Source organism: Tachysurus vachellii, chromosome 11 (assembly GCF_030014155.1).
Source record: "Tachysurus vachellii isolate PV-2020 chromosome 11, HZAU_Pvac_v1, whole genome shotgun sequence".
NCBI classification, from domain to species: Eukaryota; Metazoa; Chordata; class Actinopteri; order Siluriformes; family Bagridae; genus Tachysurus; species Tachysurus vachellii.
In genome coordinates, this window is record NC_083470.1 from 7,461,538 (window position 1) to 7,479,359 (window position 17,822).

Sequence of the window (17,822 nt, forward strand, 5' to 3'; positions counted from 1 at the left end):
AAGTATTTCCAACATCTTGGGGAATGCATAACATAAAGAATTGCTGTTTTGAGAGCATAGCATAGTGTTCTTAATAAAGTGCTCAGTGAATATGCTTGACCTGCAGTGACTGAAGGGTACATAACCATGTGAATACATCACTATTTAATGTGCTCTACTAAGAACACAGCAAGTAAGTGTTCAATACATTCTTTGGCCACATCGCTCTGAACTCTGGTGTGAATTCAACCTAATTTAACGCATTTACATAAAGGAGCCAATAACAGATTTTAACAGGTCCCAACCTGTGGCTTTTCCCACATACACCTAAGCAAATGCTACTTTTTATAGCATGTCTATTTGCACAGAGGAAATTACTGCCATTCCCTATTAAACAACATTAACTAAGCTAGTGGGCTACATAAATACAGCATGTGCTGATTTTCACAACTTACTGTTCTAGCACCACATCTACTATGAGCTAGCTAATGTTAGGATAAATATAAGTTATTATAAGCCAGTAAATATGTTTTACACAAGCAGCTAGCATTGGCTAATAATTCTATTGTGTACGATTTTAAGGGTTAAAGATTTAGGTTATGATTAGCAAAAAATGTGGCTGTTCACATATTTTAACTCATTATCTAGTTTGCTAGATAATTTGCCTAAGTTTATTTAACTGGAATTTAATTATGATATTGTGAACAATGGCTCATGAAGTTCCTCATGAAAATAGATTTTCTTTTCTTGGTCTTTTTCATGGTTTTATAAACGAAGAGTTCATTTTAAATATATAAAATTAATTTCCAATATTGTACAATTTGTTAATTTCCCTAAGGATGTTCTTTTATTGACTTTTCATTAAAAAAAAAAAACAAGCTTAAAATTCAACATCAACCCAGTTACATATATATTTTAGGTTACTTTCTACAAAATGGAGTACAAAAGGTTTCCATACTTTTTACAAAATGGATGGAAACTATACACCCCCTATACTGTGATGGAATATTATTTATTTATTCCCATTTGGAATCATAAGTCCATTAGCTGTTGTGCTAAAATTAGCCTAATAATAGTATTATGCAGGTTTGTTTGCATGCTAATACTTAGGCTAACAATTATATTGTGTAAATGAACCAGAAATTAGGTTCCAGTTTCACCCTTATTCCTCTATTAGTCACCATGAACACTGAAAAAAATAAAAGATAAAAATAAAGAAGCAGTTTGATTAAGCATGAGGGAGAGTGGGTGGCAATAAGTGATGTCTCCCTGAAAGTGTGAATATCAAGTGAACTTAACCCTACAGTATGTCACATAAATAAGAAATTTTCAGTTTACACTTTTTCAAAGTTAAGTGGAAGAAATGAGAGAGAGAAGAGAAAATCCAGGGCATTTCTGAGAAGGACCACCTGCGGCAGAGCTCAAAGTGTTCAAAACTTTCATTCAAAGAGCATTTCAAAACATTATTGAAATGGCCAAAGGTTGGGAAATGACCAAATTAGAAGGGAAATTGAGTTTGACGGCTTTTGAAGGCAGCAATCCATGAACACATTTCTCCCCAGAAGCTTTTTAGAAGCTTTCAAGTTGTTATATTTTTTGTTTTGGCGTAGGTTTTATGCCGAATGCCTTTCCTGACACAACCCTCGCATTTAATCCAGCGGCCAGCGGTTCTTAGGGAGAACCTGATTAATTTTGTTCTGACAGTAACCCAAGCTCAGGAATGAACCAGAACCAGAACATGGAAATGAAAGATAGCAATGCTACACACACTGCACCACCATGGTAGCACATTTCATTTAGATAAGAGTAAACTGTGATTAAAAGGAATACATTATTATTATTATTATTATTATTATTATTATTATTATTATTATTATTATTATTTAATTATTAAGTGGCAAAAAGACACATACAAAAGCATTCCTTTTTTCACATTTTCTTCCCACAAATACCTCCTATATGCCTGGGAAAGAGAATAAAAAATTAATTAATAAACAAACAAACAAATAAATAAATAAATACTTGCATAAATAAATAAATAAATAAATAAATATTTGGGCACATTCTCCTCTATATACACTATTAAAGGGTCCCATGTCTTGTAAAATGTTCTAGGTGATCCCCAGAGAAAGTATTTGATTTTCTCAGTTTTCAGAAACATCATTAAATCATTAAGCCATGATGACAGTTTAGGTGGATTTGATGATTTTTACACCAAAAGAATTCTCCTTCTACCTATTAATGTTGCAAACGACAGGGCGTACTCTTTATCTTTAGTTATGTGAACATCGTCACAGAATAAAACAACTTAAATGAGTGAAAAGGCAAATAAGCCCAAAGCTGTAGATTTGTATCTGGCATTGGAGAAAATTTCAGATGTTAATTTCTGTCTAAATGTGTGAGAAAGTTACTATTAAATCAAGACACTTCTATATGTTCATGAATGTCTGTGATTGTACAACACTATGACATAGGCTTTGGTTTTGAAAAATGCCATTCAAGTGCTTTCCAAACAGTTGCTGCTCAATACCGATGAGGACACGTTACCATTCTCACTGTGAAAGGTGTAGTCTTTAGAGGAAGTAGGGCATCGTGATCACTTCACTTTAAAACTGGCCACAGACAGTGGAGGAAGTGACAGCTGTTGATTGAAGTACTGATCTGATAAAATCTGTCCATCGCTGTTCAACACCACCAACCCCCCACAAGCCTCATTCTCTCTTTACACTCCCTCAATCACACCTTCTGCTGAGGGATATTTGTCTTGGATCTAATCGTGTGTGAGCTCAGTCATACACACACTCACACTGCCACTTTCTCTCACAATTCATACTTCAATATGTCAATCACTCAGCTCTGGAACAGTAGAAGTGAAATATAGAGAAATGTTGTTCCTAAAGGGTACGACAACATTTTGTACTGTTTAGGAAGTATTTATTTCACACTTCTACTGTGACACATGATGACTTCAGTGAATCCATGAGATGCAAATCTTCTGATATTCCATACAAAACAAAGGTTTGATTTAGCATATTAGAGTGTTTTTCCCTCAACCAGGGATCTCCTTTTAGAAAATGTTGTTTGTTGAACTCTAGAAGTTAATTAGTTTGTTTCATGAGGAAACTTTTCATTTAACCCCAAATACACCAGGTTTATATAGTGGGTTGCCAAATACCTGTAGAAGCACTGACATCATTTCATACAGGAAAATTAACCAATATGCTAATTACTATAATAACGATTTGGGGAAATGAATAATAGTAAAACAATACAGAATGTGAAATGAAATATGATCATAGAAGACATTTGGTTGGCCCAGTGTTAAACAAATCTGTATCAGAGAGTAACTATGAATCAACCAGCTCCAGTGAAACGCACAGATCCGAACTCCTTGATTTGGTCCTGTGCTCAGATTTATATCTGTGTGCAGATTAGTATGTTCTCCGCATGTCCTTGTGTTTTCTCAGGGTTCTCCGGTTCCCTCCCACCTCCAAAAACATTACAATAAGCAAATTAGCTTAACTTAATTTCCCCAATGCCTGTAAAAGTGTGTGAGTCAAGTGTGTGTTTGTGTATGTGTTTGTGTGAAAGAGTGTGTGGCATCCTGTCCAGAATTAATTCCCGCCTCACACCATCCTGGAAGCCATCCTGATGGGGATAAATTGCTTAGTGACAATAAATAATTGGGGAAATGCTTTTGTGAGATTGTCAGGTAATGTTTCATAATCCTGTGGAGGATAAATGATTCAAGTTGTCAGAAGCCTAAGATGTCACAAAACAACCGTTTGTAAATAGAAAGCCAAAAATAAATAATTGGCTTCTCTGGTGAACAGATGAACAGGCACACACACACACACACACACACACACACACACACACACTTCCTTCACATCACTGCATCTTTCTGTAACCCATCTCAGTGAGTCACTACAGCACTGAATAATAGCTTTCCTTGTGAGCCACACACACAATCATCATGTGGCCATTACATGTAATCGCCCCACCTTTCTCTCTCTACCTTTCACGCTGTCAGTGCTGTCCACAGCACTTAAAACCACATCAATACAACGAAAGCTTCCCCCTACAAACCTGTTTCTGCATCTCTACCCTTGGCTGGCAACCACAAAGACTCAGATCATTCTCCTGGGCATCTCTGACCCCATTCATCTCCCTCCATCTATTCCTCTTCTCTTTACAAAAGATGCCAGTTTCGCTTGTAGCGATTACAGCGTGTACACTGTCTACTGCTTTGTGCTTTCATGCTACACTTGATTTCTCTCTCGTTCTCTTTTCCTTTGTCTCGGCTCAAAGGAGGCCTTCCGGGAATGATTGACAGGTTAACAGTCCCCAAAGCACAACGGCATGAATGAGAGTGAAAGGGGGTTAAAGATTGCACTCTGGTGTACAAAGTGAGATATTACACAATTTTAAGCACAGCAATGATCTATTCAGAGGAGAATTTCGATCATTTTAGGATATTTTATAGCTAATATTGGTTACAAAATTTTTGCCTGATCAAAATTTGTAAATACAACAGATGCCAAAATGATTTGGATTCATCAAGATTCATGCACTTTCTGAAAAGATGAAAGTTTTAATCTGGTTAAAGGAAAAGTGCAAAACTTAAAGTGAAACTTATTTAATGTTTTTATATGTGTTAATGCTTCTGGTGTTGAATTTCTATTTTGCTGGAGGACAGCAACTGCTAAATAAATAAATAAATCAGTTGGAAATTAGGCTGATAAAGTAGCTCATGCTAAGGAAAAAAATAATGTGATTTATTAATTTTTTTCTTTTACTACATGCTCTCCTAGTACACAATAGCTATTTCTCTTCCCGTAACACCTGGGGGAAAAAACTCGCTACATGACCAGAATGAGCAATGGAGCTGTGGAACTTTGCCAGTGCAAACTGGCATGAGATCAGTATACACACACATATACACATACACACACAAAAACACCCACAGAGGAAGTTGTCAGTTCTGCTTGCCAGGTTGTGTTCTCTTTATTGCGGTCACCTGAGCAGCTCAGTGTGTCTGCAGATGAGGGGCATGAAATAAGTCGATGATCCTCTGACTCACATCTCTATCTTCCCCCTGCACTTATCACCGTGAGACATTTCCTCCAGCTCCAGTCTTCTAATCTCTCACCGTATTTTCGAGGCATATTTATAGCTTTCATGCAGAGACACAAACGGCTTCTTACCAGATTGAAGATACTTTCAAAAGTTTAAGACAGAAATATTCAAGTTGGAGAAAGTGCAGCTTTTTTTTTTAATGTTTTAAAAAAGATTCCAAAAACACAAACTTTCTTTAGCAAGAAAATAACTGGAGCAGACAATAACTTCTTCTCTCGCTTGTTTTTGACAAGTGTTTGACCACCCGATAGGCTACTGAAGTATGAAATAGGAAGTGAGCACTGTTACTTTGCCTGAAACATTCCCAATAGTCCATTTTTTAGTCATCATCCCAGAGATCATTATTGTCTAATCACCTTCAGTTCCAGCCTAATCAATAATATACACACAAGTCTAATAAACCAGCACACAGTAATAACACAGTAATAATCATTATCCGGTTTCTGCATTTTGTCTGCAATATCTCAAATCTGATTAAAATCATTACCAGATATTAAGAAGACCAGTAAGAACCAGTAAGGATTATACTGAATTAAATAAAAGTAAGATGTATTTTAAAAAAACAAACAAAAAAAACTATCTGTTCTTTTACAGTTTAGATTATTGTGTTCTAAACTGACTCATAAGCAGGAAATAATATTTGTATACTCTACATAATTATAGTTATACTTAGAATTCATTAACTAATCTGACTTTAGATTTCCAATATGCTTTTTTTTTTACTTATTACTAGTACAAATAACATAAACCGAATGGCTAATAGTTTGCGGACACCCGATCATCAGATTCCACACAAAGGTTCTCCTTTGCTCCGGTCTTCTGGGAAGGCAAAATGTTCCAGATGATTTTGAAAGGTTGCTGTGAGGATCTGGCCATTCAGCCACAAGCCAAAGTGATGTCATGACAGGATATTCTTGTTAAGGCAGACTGAAGTTAACATTCTAACTCTTGTTGACCCACCACATGTTCTGGGGCCTGAGTGTTTTACATCTGCAGGAAAAGCTTTTAGAGACCAAATCATGCCAATATTTGGATGGTTTTGCTAATCTTGCCCCGTTCCCAATCATCAGTCTCCATCTGACAGTTACTAAGTAAGGCTAGGGGAGATGGGGTCAGGTAGGCTAATGCTGCATTTATGGTGTTTTGTAAATGGTAAGTTGTAATAACATAATTTCCCTCCTCTGCACAAGTTATCAAGAGTGTTTCTTTTGTTTGATCTGTCAAAGAAGGTAAAGTTCAAAAGATCTAACTACACTTTTACACAGTTAGAGGCCTGAATGTCTGTTGTTCTACTATAGCGACCTTAGAGCATCATTTTAGACTTAAAATTGCAGCAGAGTGACAACAGCAGACAATAGCATGCAACCTAAAATGTAGAGAAATGTAGCTGGGTAATGTCAGTGCTAATAGTGATTAGTCCAGTCAATTTTATAGCGAAGTACTGTGTTTGTATAATAACTGCTCTATAGCCAGCACTACCATAATTCAGAGGACTACCTCACTCTTCACAATGTGAGTGCCCATTGTATTTGTACATCAGGTACATCACTCTGTATACTTTAAACTGTTTCATTTAAAATACTACTCCAAGTCGTGTATGTGCCGTGTGTAAAATACTACTCCAAGTCGTGTATGTGCCGTGTGTAAAATACTACTCCAAGTCGTGTATGTGCCGTGTGTAAAATACTACTCCAAGTCGTGTATGTGCCGTGTGTAAAATACTACTCCAAGTCGTGTATGTGCCGTGTGTAAAATACTACTCCAAGTCTTGAAATTTCTAGTTGAGGGGTATTTTCTGTGGATTTTACCAGTTGGCAGAGAATTACTGTAACTTGTCCACAATCACAGCAGAAAGCCCACCTCTTTTGAGACATGAAGCCAGTCAAAATTATTTTCCAATTGCTGCTTATGCTGTGCCTCAGGGCGGTGGAACACATTTGGAGGAAAATGCCATCCACGATCTGCTTGCTATCAGCAAGCATTGACATTATGATAGCACATGATAGGGTGTGACTGACAGGGGAAAGAGAGAGACAGGATATGCAGCCGCACTCACACAGACAACACAGCCAGTTTTTCTCACTTGGATTCCTGGCCTTGGATGAATCTGGCATCATCAGGGCTTGAACTCTCCTAATGTCTGACAAATCTTGTCAAATGCATCATTAAATAACATAAACCCTAAAGAATATCCGTTCAAAAATCCTTAGACAAAAAAAACACTAATTTATTGATTAAAACAGAGTTGATTGTTCTTTTTAATAATACAGTCATTTAAACTGACAATTTTTTTTTTTACCTCTCTCTTCACATGTGCATACAAACACATAAAGCGACGACATGTAGGGGACAGATATACAGACCCAGACTATAAACAGAGTGGCATTTGTTCTCTATGGCATGTGAGTAACTGGGGATTGATGATGATGATGATGATGATCTACAGTGTATGAATTTCATGCATGTATAAAGCTCTGTAATGCTTTTCATTAAAGATTCATTAACTAACATTATTTACCATAGTCATTAGCATGAACAAACCATGACCTTCAGCATTAATAAATCCTAAACACATTATCACAGTAATTAACATTTTTAAATTAATGTTTTTTTTTTTTAATAATAAACCAATTAAACCAAATAATCGCCTGCCTTACTTCAAGTCAATGAGTAAAACAAAGCCCAGAAGAATGACCTTAATTAACACTTTTTGAGGTTGATAGGTGACAAAAACCCAGAACAAAATCTGAAAAGGAAATTCCGGTTTTTACACCAGGAAATTATGAACATTTAGGAACTGCAATTTACATAATGCTAATTTATACATGGCTCTTATTTTTGTTTATGGATTGAATAAAATACAGACGATGCAGGAGAGTATTTATACATTAACATTAAACAAACATCGGTGAACACTTCATGAGTGGTTAATGTTAACAAATGCGTTAAATAATGTTAGATAATAAAAGCTTGATATAAAGCATTTGTGAAACCACGTTTTCTAATAGACAACTGAGACTGATGAACAGTGTGTGTTTGCATGTTTAGTTCTCGTACACAATACGCTGGACAACATAGTGACATGACAAAGCACCAAGAAGTACAAAACAGTGTCAGGAGTAATGGCAGCAGCTCTGAGGTGAAATAAAATCGATGAAGGAAAAAATTTGAAAGACTGTGACAGTGCTTGGGCTTTTCTTTATCTTGAAGTCATTAAGATCAAAAACATGCAGTTTGTCATGTTACTGAGAAACCCCAAGGTGCAAAGTGTCCTCTGTCCTGAAGATTGTCCTGCAGCGCTGGCACTACAGACTCCTTCCATAAATATGAAATAAAGATCTATATACAGAAAACTGCACCATCAATTTTCTTTGACAGATTTTCTTTGTATTATATAAAACACATTAAGGGACCTGTTTTTTTGTTACACGTCATATTGTTTATGTGGAACGTCCACTACACAGGTCCTAATGTAAATGAGCTGTTACTATAGAAACAAAATGCTCTGTGGTATAAAGGAAACCACATAAGAACCAAAGACAGTTACGGTGCAGTATTTATTACAGCATAAGATCGTTTGCTGTGGTTGTTAGGTGTTTTTCTGTAGAGAATTTCTAACTCAAACTCGCTGCATTCATGTAAAGACTACAGTTTAGAATAAGAGAAATATTTGGGGACTTTGAGAACCAAAGCATGTATTATAGAATCTTAGGTGTGCAATTAAGGAAATTGTTTAATACTTCTTGGTGGCTTTTATGATGATCATGGAAGCTCTGTAGCAATTTCCAGGTATATTCCTAGTTACTTTTAAACATTTCTGGCACGTTTCTCTGTAATATGGATTGTTTCTGTAGATGTACTGGTGTTGCCATCTCACTCAGAGCTATAGCTGTGGAATCGGGGGCAGATTTAGAGAATCCAAGGCGCTGTGGTAAAGTTCCCTCAAAGCCTTCAGCAACAACAACCTGCAGAACATCTGATTAAAAAGATGAGGTAACGGCTCCTACAGAGTGAGGCAGAAGGACAGGGACATGGACAGTAAAGAAAGGTTAGAGGAAAAAAAATACAAAAGCAGATAGAGAGTGTAAAAAGAGATGAGGAAAAAAAGAGAGAAAAAGGGTGACAATGCAAGAAAAGGTAGTAGGTTAATGTCACTGAAATCCATTTGAACTTTAAATTACATTACACAACATTTCCATGCTGATAGTACAGACAGACGGACAGACGCACAAACAGAAAGTTAGACATACCCCAAGTACATGGACTCTGTTGTAATACGAACTGAAGTCTTTACTGAGAGACACCAGGAATCTGCAGACCTGGGAAATACACCAGAAAAAGCAAATTGAGGCAAATTCATTTCCTCAATTAACATAAAAATGCAACACAATATATAAAAATATTCAAATATTAGCTAAAATATACAAATGTATTTGCATGTAGCAAAGTGTTACTGTCAAAATGTACACATCTAGTGTACACAACAAAAACAAACCTGCTCTGTTCTTAAATTAACTCTGGCTCCCGCCCCCTCCAGCTCCAGCGTCTGTCCTGATTGGTCCAGAAGCTCAGAGAATGGAATGAGATAGTTGAAAAGAAGAAGCCACTCCCCCTAGTGGAGACAGTTTTATTGTTAAGACTTCAGTGTTTAACTATCTATCCTAACAAGGTGCAGTTAACATAAAATAATTGATTTAGAACTCAAAAAATCTGAAAAACCAATGGTCTGTTGAATTACCTCTTCTTTAAGAGAGGAAAAATCCAGTTCTGTTCCTGCAGGGATTTCTGGGTAGATGCCTGCAGAACAGTCACGAGGTCTTTCAAATCATCATGGTGAGTGTAACACGTTTATATTCACATTTGCTGCCGATATTAAGCAAATAGTTTTCTACTGATCACAACAGGTGCTCACATAGACCCTACTGAGTGCACTGTCCAATACAGGGGATCGAATCTGAGATTCAGCCAATCATAAAACATGACTCCTAAATACCTGTTAAAAACTAAAAAATATTTTTACAAAATCATTTAATAAATAAAAAAATATATATGACTAAAAACATACTGCAAAATATTCCTAGGTCAATTCTCTTTTTCTAAATGAAGCAGCAAAAACAAACAAATTTTGGATATTAAACATTTAAATGTTGATTTAAATGGCCTTTAAAAATGTAAATATGATTACATTTTCTAATAGTATTCAAACAGTGAATATATTATTTTGTACGTGCGTGTGTGTGTCTTACCTTGCTGTACACCTTTTTCATAGCTGCTGAACAGCGTGTGTAATCTTGCACAGTTATACATAACAAAGACTCCTCCCCTAGGACCTTTTGTGGACACGCCCACTTCACGCTGTACATCAAGAGTCACCTAATATGACAACGTCAAAAAGAGATCGCAGTCATCACTGCTACAAACCTCCTTAAATGGAAGCATACAATATACAAATACAAACTCAAACTTTCACACATAAACACCCTTAGGTCACACATTAATGTTACTGTGTGTGCAGACATACATGCATGCATATGTGCTCAAACGCACACTCACTGGGCTAGTGTGTGCTGTGGAAAGCAGCTCAAATCGCACTGTAGCACAAGTCATCACTCTGATGATGTCCTCCCAGGTTTGTCCTACAAGGGCACAAGAAAACCTGAGTCACTTTCACACACATGTAGCTTTACTTCACAGACCTCACACACACAAGCTCACTTCCTGTCTCACCACACACCTGCACTTACCTTCCACCTGCTCACCGTATTTCACTTCAGAAGCTTCTTTCATCTGAGCTCTTCTTAATCTGAGGAGAAATTATGTGCAGGCACACGCACACACAGATCAAATTGATTGTATATGATAGTGTGTGTGTATATATAAGATAGATAGATAGATAGATAGATAGATAGATAGATAGATAGATAGATAGATAGATAGATAGATAGATAGATAGATAGATAGATAGATAGATAGATAGATAGATAGATAGATAGATAGATAGATAGATAGATAGATAGATAGACACTATATAAGCAAACGTATTGGCACCCCATAATAATTATTCATTTCAGGTGTTTCAGCTACACCTTAGCTATGAATCTCCATAGACAAACACTGGCAGTAGAATGGATCATACTGAAAAGCTCATTGACTTTAAACTTGGTGCCATAGAACTGCACCTTCTGTAACAAGTTAATAGTGACATTTCTGCCCTGGTAGACCTGCACCATCAACCATAAGCACTGTATTTTGTGAACTTCATTGTTGAAGTATGTAGCATGGAACAATTTCCTATCTTCTTTTATATCTCTCAGTGCAGAGGTCTGCACTGCCTCTGAAAGCAACATCAACACAAGAACTGTGCATTATCTCATGCTTCTCCACAAAGAGCATTACAAATCTGCATTCGGTGGATGCCACGAGAATGCTACCTATAGTGCACACAGTAATATGTGGTGAAAAAGAGATAATGGTTTGGAGCTGTTTTTCAGAATCAGATTATACAGACTATGTTGATAATGCTGGTATTTGTTTCTGATGCACAGTGGTAGGATACACGCATAATCCTACAACAAAAACCTCATTTGGTTTAGATTACACCGACTTTGAGTTAAATTCTGAATATAGATACACATACAGATATTGAGTACTAAAGAGATAGCGGTCACTATCACTGGATAAGATACCTAATATAAACACAATACATACATATGTACGGTAGAGTATAAACACCTATCTTTCACCTATACTCAGTGGCCATTTCAATAGGTAGAGTTAACTGCGGATTATCTGCTGGTATGCCCATTTTCTTTACCCCCTGTCTATCAGAGGATATCGACCACCACAAGACTACTTGAAAGCGTGTGTTATTTGGGTGGTGGACCATTCTCAGCACAGAGGTACTGGTCACTGACCAGGAAGTGGTCATTTGTGTGCTTCGAATGTACAAGGTGCAGTAATACAGCTGAGGTTTTTAAGTCTCTTAGAACTGAGAACCGTTTAACAAACACAAAACATCAGGTTCTCAGAAGATGATGCTGACAAGGGGCCAGAGGATGATTAACACAAACTGTGCATGAAGAAACTGTGCTAGTATCGAGCTATCAATTACAACGTGTAATAATCGACTACAATGTGTAATACCAGTGCAACACATACTGCCATGTCACCATGACTGCAGAACAGCCCACAAATAACATCAGGTCAGCAGTAGTCCAGGGGCAGTCCTTATCTAATGATGGACAGACAGGATGCAGCAGAGCTACATATATAGTAAGATTGTATGTATAGAAGAGTGCATAACTTACTGCAGGTACTGAGCCGCGCTCATTTGAGTGCCTGGTGTCTTTACTGGACCACACACTACCAGCCTCTGACAGACAGACATACAGGCAGACAGAAATGAATGCAAAATTGTACTCTTTAATGTTCCTTAAAGTCATCAAGTGTAAGTAAGAGCTGAATATGTTACACTTCACACACATACTGTGTGTGTGTGTGTAATAGAAACAGAAAAGCCAGTGTTGTCTGTATGCATGTGGTTGTATTAGCTTCACAGGGACTGACAATATTTAGTTCCTTTTCTGTTAATTTCAGTATTCCTCTTTTAAGTGTTATTGTGAGAAACCTGCGTTGCTGTGGCACTGGTAGCTCTCCAAAGCATGGCTGTTTGTTGCTGGCGAAACTCGTCCTGACAGGAAGTCACGTGTAGCACTGTAGCCGTGGATGCCTGCAGGAACGACAGGGTCCTACAGATCAACCATAATGCACAAACACAGGACCGCAATTGCTAATAAATACTAAAACATGGACAAAGTCATCCAAGTCCAAGAAGAGTAGTTTACTAATAGTAAACAAATACATTTTGTTATATGTTAACACAATATATGATTAAAACAAATGTGGTCAAGTGCAGGTGAAAATAGGGCTAATATCATAACTTTTGACATGTGACAATATCAATTATTTGAGCCTTACAGGAAAGTCCTCCATTGCTCTGTCGAGTTGAGCCAGATGACACAATGCTTCTCGCTGCACTGTACGATGAGAGAGAAAGAAGATTCACGTTTATTATTCCAATCACAAACATAGTATATATGGTAGATTTAAGAAGAAACCATATTCAATGACATCAGAAACATTCAACATGGATAAAATTTAGGAAAGAGAGGAGATGAGAGTACTTGGCAACCTGTATCTTTTTTTGTATAAAAACTCTTCAGTTTTCATAGCCCTTATCTAAGTTGAACGCCTTTCAAAAAAAGTCAGATGTTATCCTTATATAAAACATAATCAAGGGTAAACTTCCTGATGGTGGCTAACTAGTTTTACCTGCCCTGACCTACTCAGAGCCACACATGCATTGTCCAAAATCTCTTGAAGGAGATCATTTGGATTGGGATCTAATAACTGTTAAGCGCCATATCATATTATGTACCATCTAAGTATCAGGACAGAAAGGTTCCATCAGAGCATAAAGGTGAAACCATGGCAATAAAAATAAATGCCTCATTCAACATAACCGAGTCACTAGGTTTTCATTTAATTTATCACCTCTCAGCATCTGACACAAGGCCACGTGATTGTAAAGGGAAGTATAGCAGTGAAATTCATGAGGATAATCAGTTGCCTGTTCTCCCACACCCAAGCTGAAGTAACAATATGTGCAGAAACAGCACAAGTATCTATGGCTGTATATCTGTTTCTTTCACCTTCATGTTGTCAGGAACTAGATCTGACATTTCATTCATTTTTATAGCCACTGCTAATGTGGACTGTCTTGTAAATATAGTGTCTTTTGCTAATTGATGATTGTGGATGATGTAATTGTGTATTTCAGGGAAGCCATCTGTTCATACTAATGACACTTGACACAAAATGTGAAGTGTGAGGCTGAAAGCCTGGATGAGTAAAAAAAAAATGGACACAAAGGCTGGGGGTCTGGAGTTAACTGTATTTTACTACACACGCACACGCACGCACACACGCACACACTTCACCTGTGCAGGTGCCAAGAGTGGGGTCATAACCCTGAAGTTCTACATTCTCCATCACTCGCTTCAGGTTTATCCTGACCTCCTCTGTCATCCCTGCATCATCTCCCTTACTCGTCCTCTTCCCTCTTTCTCCATCTGTCTCTCTGTAGGAACAGTTCTCCAGGGTGTTCCTCATCTTTTCCTCTCTTTCATCACTGGTCCAGCCAACAGATGCCGCCAGCCAATCAATGCCCAGGATTCGGAGGAAGCTGATGATGTCACTCTCCTCAGGCAGTGCAGGACATAAGGACACAGAGTAACTGCAAAAAAGGTTATAAAAACACACAAGTGACTTATTACTTATACCCTTCATCTCTTTCTATATGTCTATGTCATTGTTTATCTTTCTCTCTCTGTCTCTCTCACACACACCGGTTTACTCACCCTTGTCTGAGGAGCACTGCTCTGAGATGGTCAGCGATGAGGACAGTCCGGAGCTGCCCCAGTGTCAGAGTGTCTGGAGTGGGTGGATCTTTTTTGGCATGCAGTGCGGGGCAATTGATCAGAACACACCCCTGTCTTTGACTGGCTGGTCTCAGGTACGTGTTTATCCCACACAGAACACCTCGGAATGCTGTGCAACGGTCCACTGTTACGCGCAGCCCCTCTGTTGTGATGTCACATCCTGCAAGTGGTAACACACCACCTCCACGAAGAGACAGGACACGCCTCATAATGGCCGGAGGAACCTGCACACAGACACACAGATACACAGGGGTCTGAGTATCGATAGAAATCCCAATCCATTTAGAATTTCAAGAACGCAGATCATCTAAAAAATAAAAAAGAGTGGGGTCCTGAATACAGAAAAGCTGCTTTTGTGTAGAAACCTTTTATAAGTACATGGTTTATGGTGCATCCACTGAAGTTGTATGATGTATAGAGGAACTTAACGTGTAAATGTTGTGACGTCATTGTGCAGCGTGGGAGTAGCGTAAAGTTGCAAACTTGTTGACATATTTACTCTAGCAGTTTGTTTATTGATGTAATGTGTCCAAGAAAATGAAATAAATAACCCAAAGTCTTGTTTCTAGCTGTGGTGTGTTGAGTTAAGTGCCTTTTTGCACCATGTTATTATTGCAGGATATTGAGGACATTAGAGAGACGAAAGCATCTGCCTCAGGGCTCAAATGTTTGGGTCAATAACAGCAATGTCAGCTGTTACCAGTCACTAAAGCACATAAACAGCATAGCAGCAGTAACACATGTCTGTACACACTGAACCTCACCTGTCCGTCAGAGTAAAGTGTAGCCAGAACCGTGTTGGGCGCCAGGAAGTCTCGGTTTCGCAGGTTTTTGGCGCTGCTCTCTTTAAACCAGAGCTTGACCGGCTCGCTCGTGCTCCTCTCCCCGCTGTCGGTGCGCTCTGACTCGGCTTCGTGTCCGGTTTCCCTCCGCAGAACACACCGCAGCGCCCGTACAGTGGAGCCGATGCGGAACGGCGCCGATTCCGCGGTCTCCATCATTCACCTCGTTCACAATGTGAACATAATAAGCATTCAGTCGAAACCCCGGTGTGATTAATTATGTCTATGAGGCCTCTAATGAACACCCACGCGTTTTCGTTTCCTCGCACATCGATCACTAGCAAATCCCTGAAACCGGAACTATATAGTAAGGAAAAGGCTCCACTACGGCACATTTCACTGAAACATACACGCTCTGGAAGGACGCCATCTTAAGTGTGGCAGGGTTCAGGCCAGTTTTTTTTATATATATATAAAATTAATATTATTATTGTTATTATTATTATTATTATTGTTGTTGTTGAATGTGCTTGATTACTCAGCAGCCAACAATACTTTAAGCATACATAATCCTGTATACATAATCTATTTTTTTTTAATTATATCTTTGATAACCTTGGTGTTTTCTTTATGTATAATTCAGCTATTGTGTAGATAAAATTTTACTGAAACTCAAACGTCCACAGACAGGCACTTATCACAGTATATAAACACCATTTCACACCCTCACATTTTTTAGAACAATAAATATATAACATATTGTAAAAGTCGCTTTCTTCAAATAGTAAGCTTCAGTCATTAATCCTCAGTAACTGTTTTATTCCAGTCAGCATGGTGGCCAGGAATGGAGCATGAGGTGGGAACAGACTGATGCTAGTCCAAAGGTCACTACATGTACGTACACATATTCACACAGTCATTCAGCATAGCCACTGTACATACTGGCATATTTTTAGCAGTTTGAGGAATGGTTTAATTCTATATTTTTATTTTAATTGGGCAGTTTTTTCATCGGGCAGTAGTTTATTTCAACCAAGCATTTGACGTCTCATAATGAATTCGACAGAAATTTATGTAGCAATAGTAAGGATCTTTCAGGATTTGTTTTGTTAAATGATTTTCACTTATTTTAGAATGTACTCCTAGCAGTTTTAAACATTTACTGTCTAATAAACTCTTACTCTAATAAAACAGAAGGTGAGTTAGCCTGCAGTTTACCCTTTAACAGATTTGAACCATATAATGCCCATAATCCCTTAATTACAACAGACATAGTTTATGTCCGGAAAATACAATGGCAACTTTTACAGGTTTGTTCCCGGTAATTTTACCATGGTTTATAATTGTTCCTTTCTTGCTACTTGTTACAATCATAAAGTAAACAAACTGGCTGGTTTAGCAGACACCAGTGTTGTGTTAATTAAAAACAAATGCGGTTCAAAGGTCCTCCAGGAGACCTGTGGTCTCTAATGGTAACTGTGGGAAATAAACAATAGTTTAATGGAGGTTTAATGGACCTAACAGACTTCTGGGGTATATAACACAATAAACAATTCTGTAAAATAGGTGGCCTCTTAATAACCATTTAAAACCATTACGTTCTGATCAGAAGCTTATTAGAATCAATTTATGCAAATTCCCATTAGAGAATGAAACAATATAAGTATAAATCTAGACATAAGTGCACACTGTTACTTCCCACTTCTGTGTGTATGTGTGTGTGTGTGACAAAAGACAAAGGGAGATACATAATATTTACATTCTAAATTATTTATTAAACAACATAAATAAAATAATTCAGATATTTGATTTTTTTCTTCTTCTTCTTCTGACTTAGACACACAGAGGCTGGTTTTGATAATCAGGCTGGTGGAGATTTGATTGAATAGATTCGGATATCACTGCTGGCTGACACGAAGTTCCCGGTGGCGGTTAGCATATCTGGCAATCCGGGAGAAAACGTGTCATTCTGCAGCAACATCTTTACCATTTCTCCTCATGTTCATGTGAAGTAATTTTTTTTTCTGTTCAATCCTAAAGAGCAATAATTCATCTCACCTACTTATTAATACTGTTTTTACTCACAGATCATATAGATAAAAAGCCACTTTCTCATATCAGCTACAAAGAATGTGAAATTTCACATTACTGCTGGAAAGGTGGGAAACGGAAACCATATCCAGCTGTTCATGAACCAATCAGCTGCATTATGGGTTCCGTTAACCACCCGGCCGCCAGGAGGAAAGGGTCCGCGTTCGAGGCTCACAACACACGATGAAACTGTAAATCTTTTCAGTTTTTTACAAATAACAAGATCCATGATTATGAGTGTCCTGTCTCATAATCTTTAAACAGCACATGATGATGTACAAATAATGAGTCTGCACAGAGGATTCAATATGAATCAAAGTTCTGCACACTG

At 37.7% G+C, this 17,822-nt stretch overlaps 1 protein-coding gene across 1 annotated transcript; it reads right to left on the reverse strand.

Moving 5' to 3' along the window:
- Positions 1–7,352: 7,352 nt before the first annotated feature.
- dalrd3 (DALR anticodon binding domain containing 3) lies at positions 7,353–15,819 on the reverse strand. The gene is made up of 13 exons (XM_060881468.1): positions 15,383–15,819; positions 14,538–14,842; positions 14,118–14,413; positions 13,096–13,154; positions 12,746–12,847; positions 12,426–12,490; positions 10,863–10,921; positions 10,672–10,754; positions 10,365–10,491; positions 9,857–9,915; positions 9,614–9,730; positions 9,369–9,437; positions 7,353–9,121 (listed from the first exon to the last, which is right to left on the reverse strand). The coding sequence occupies exons 1-13, from the start codon at positions 15,617–15,619 to the stop codon at positions 9,002–9,004; spliced, it is 1,698 nt and encodes a 565-aa protein (XP_060737451.1). The 5' UTR covers positions 15,620–15,819; the 3' UTR covers positions 7,353–9,001.
- Positions 15,820–17,822: the final 2,003 nt, after the last annotated feature.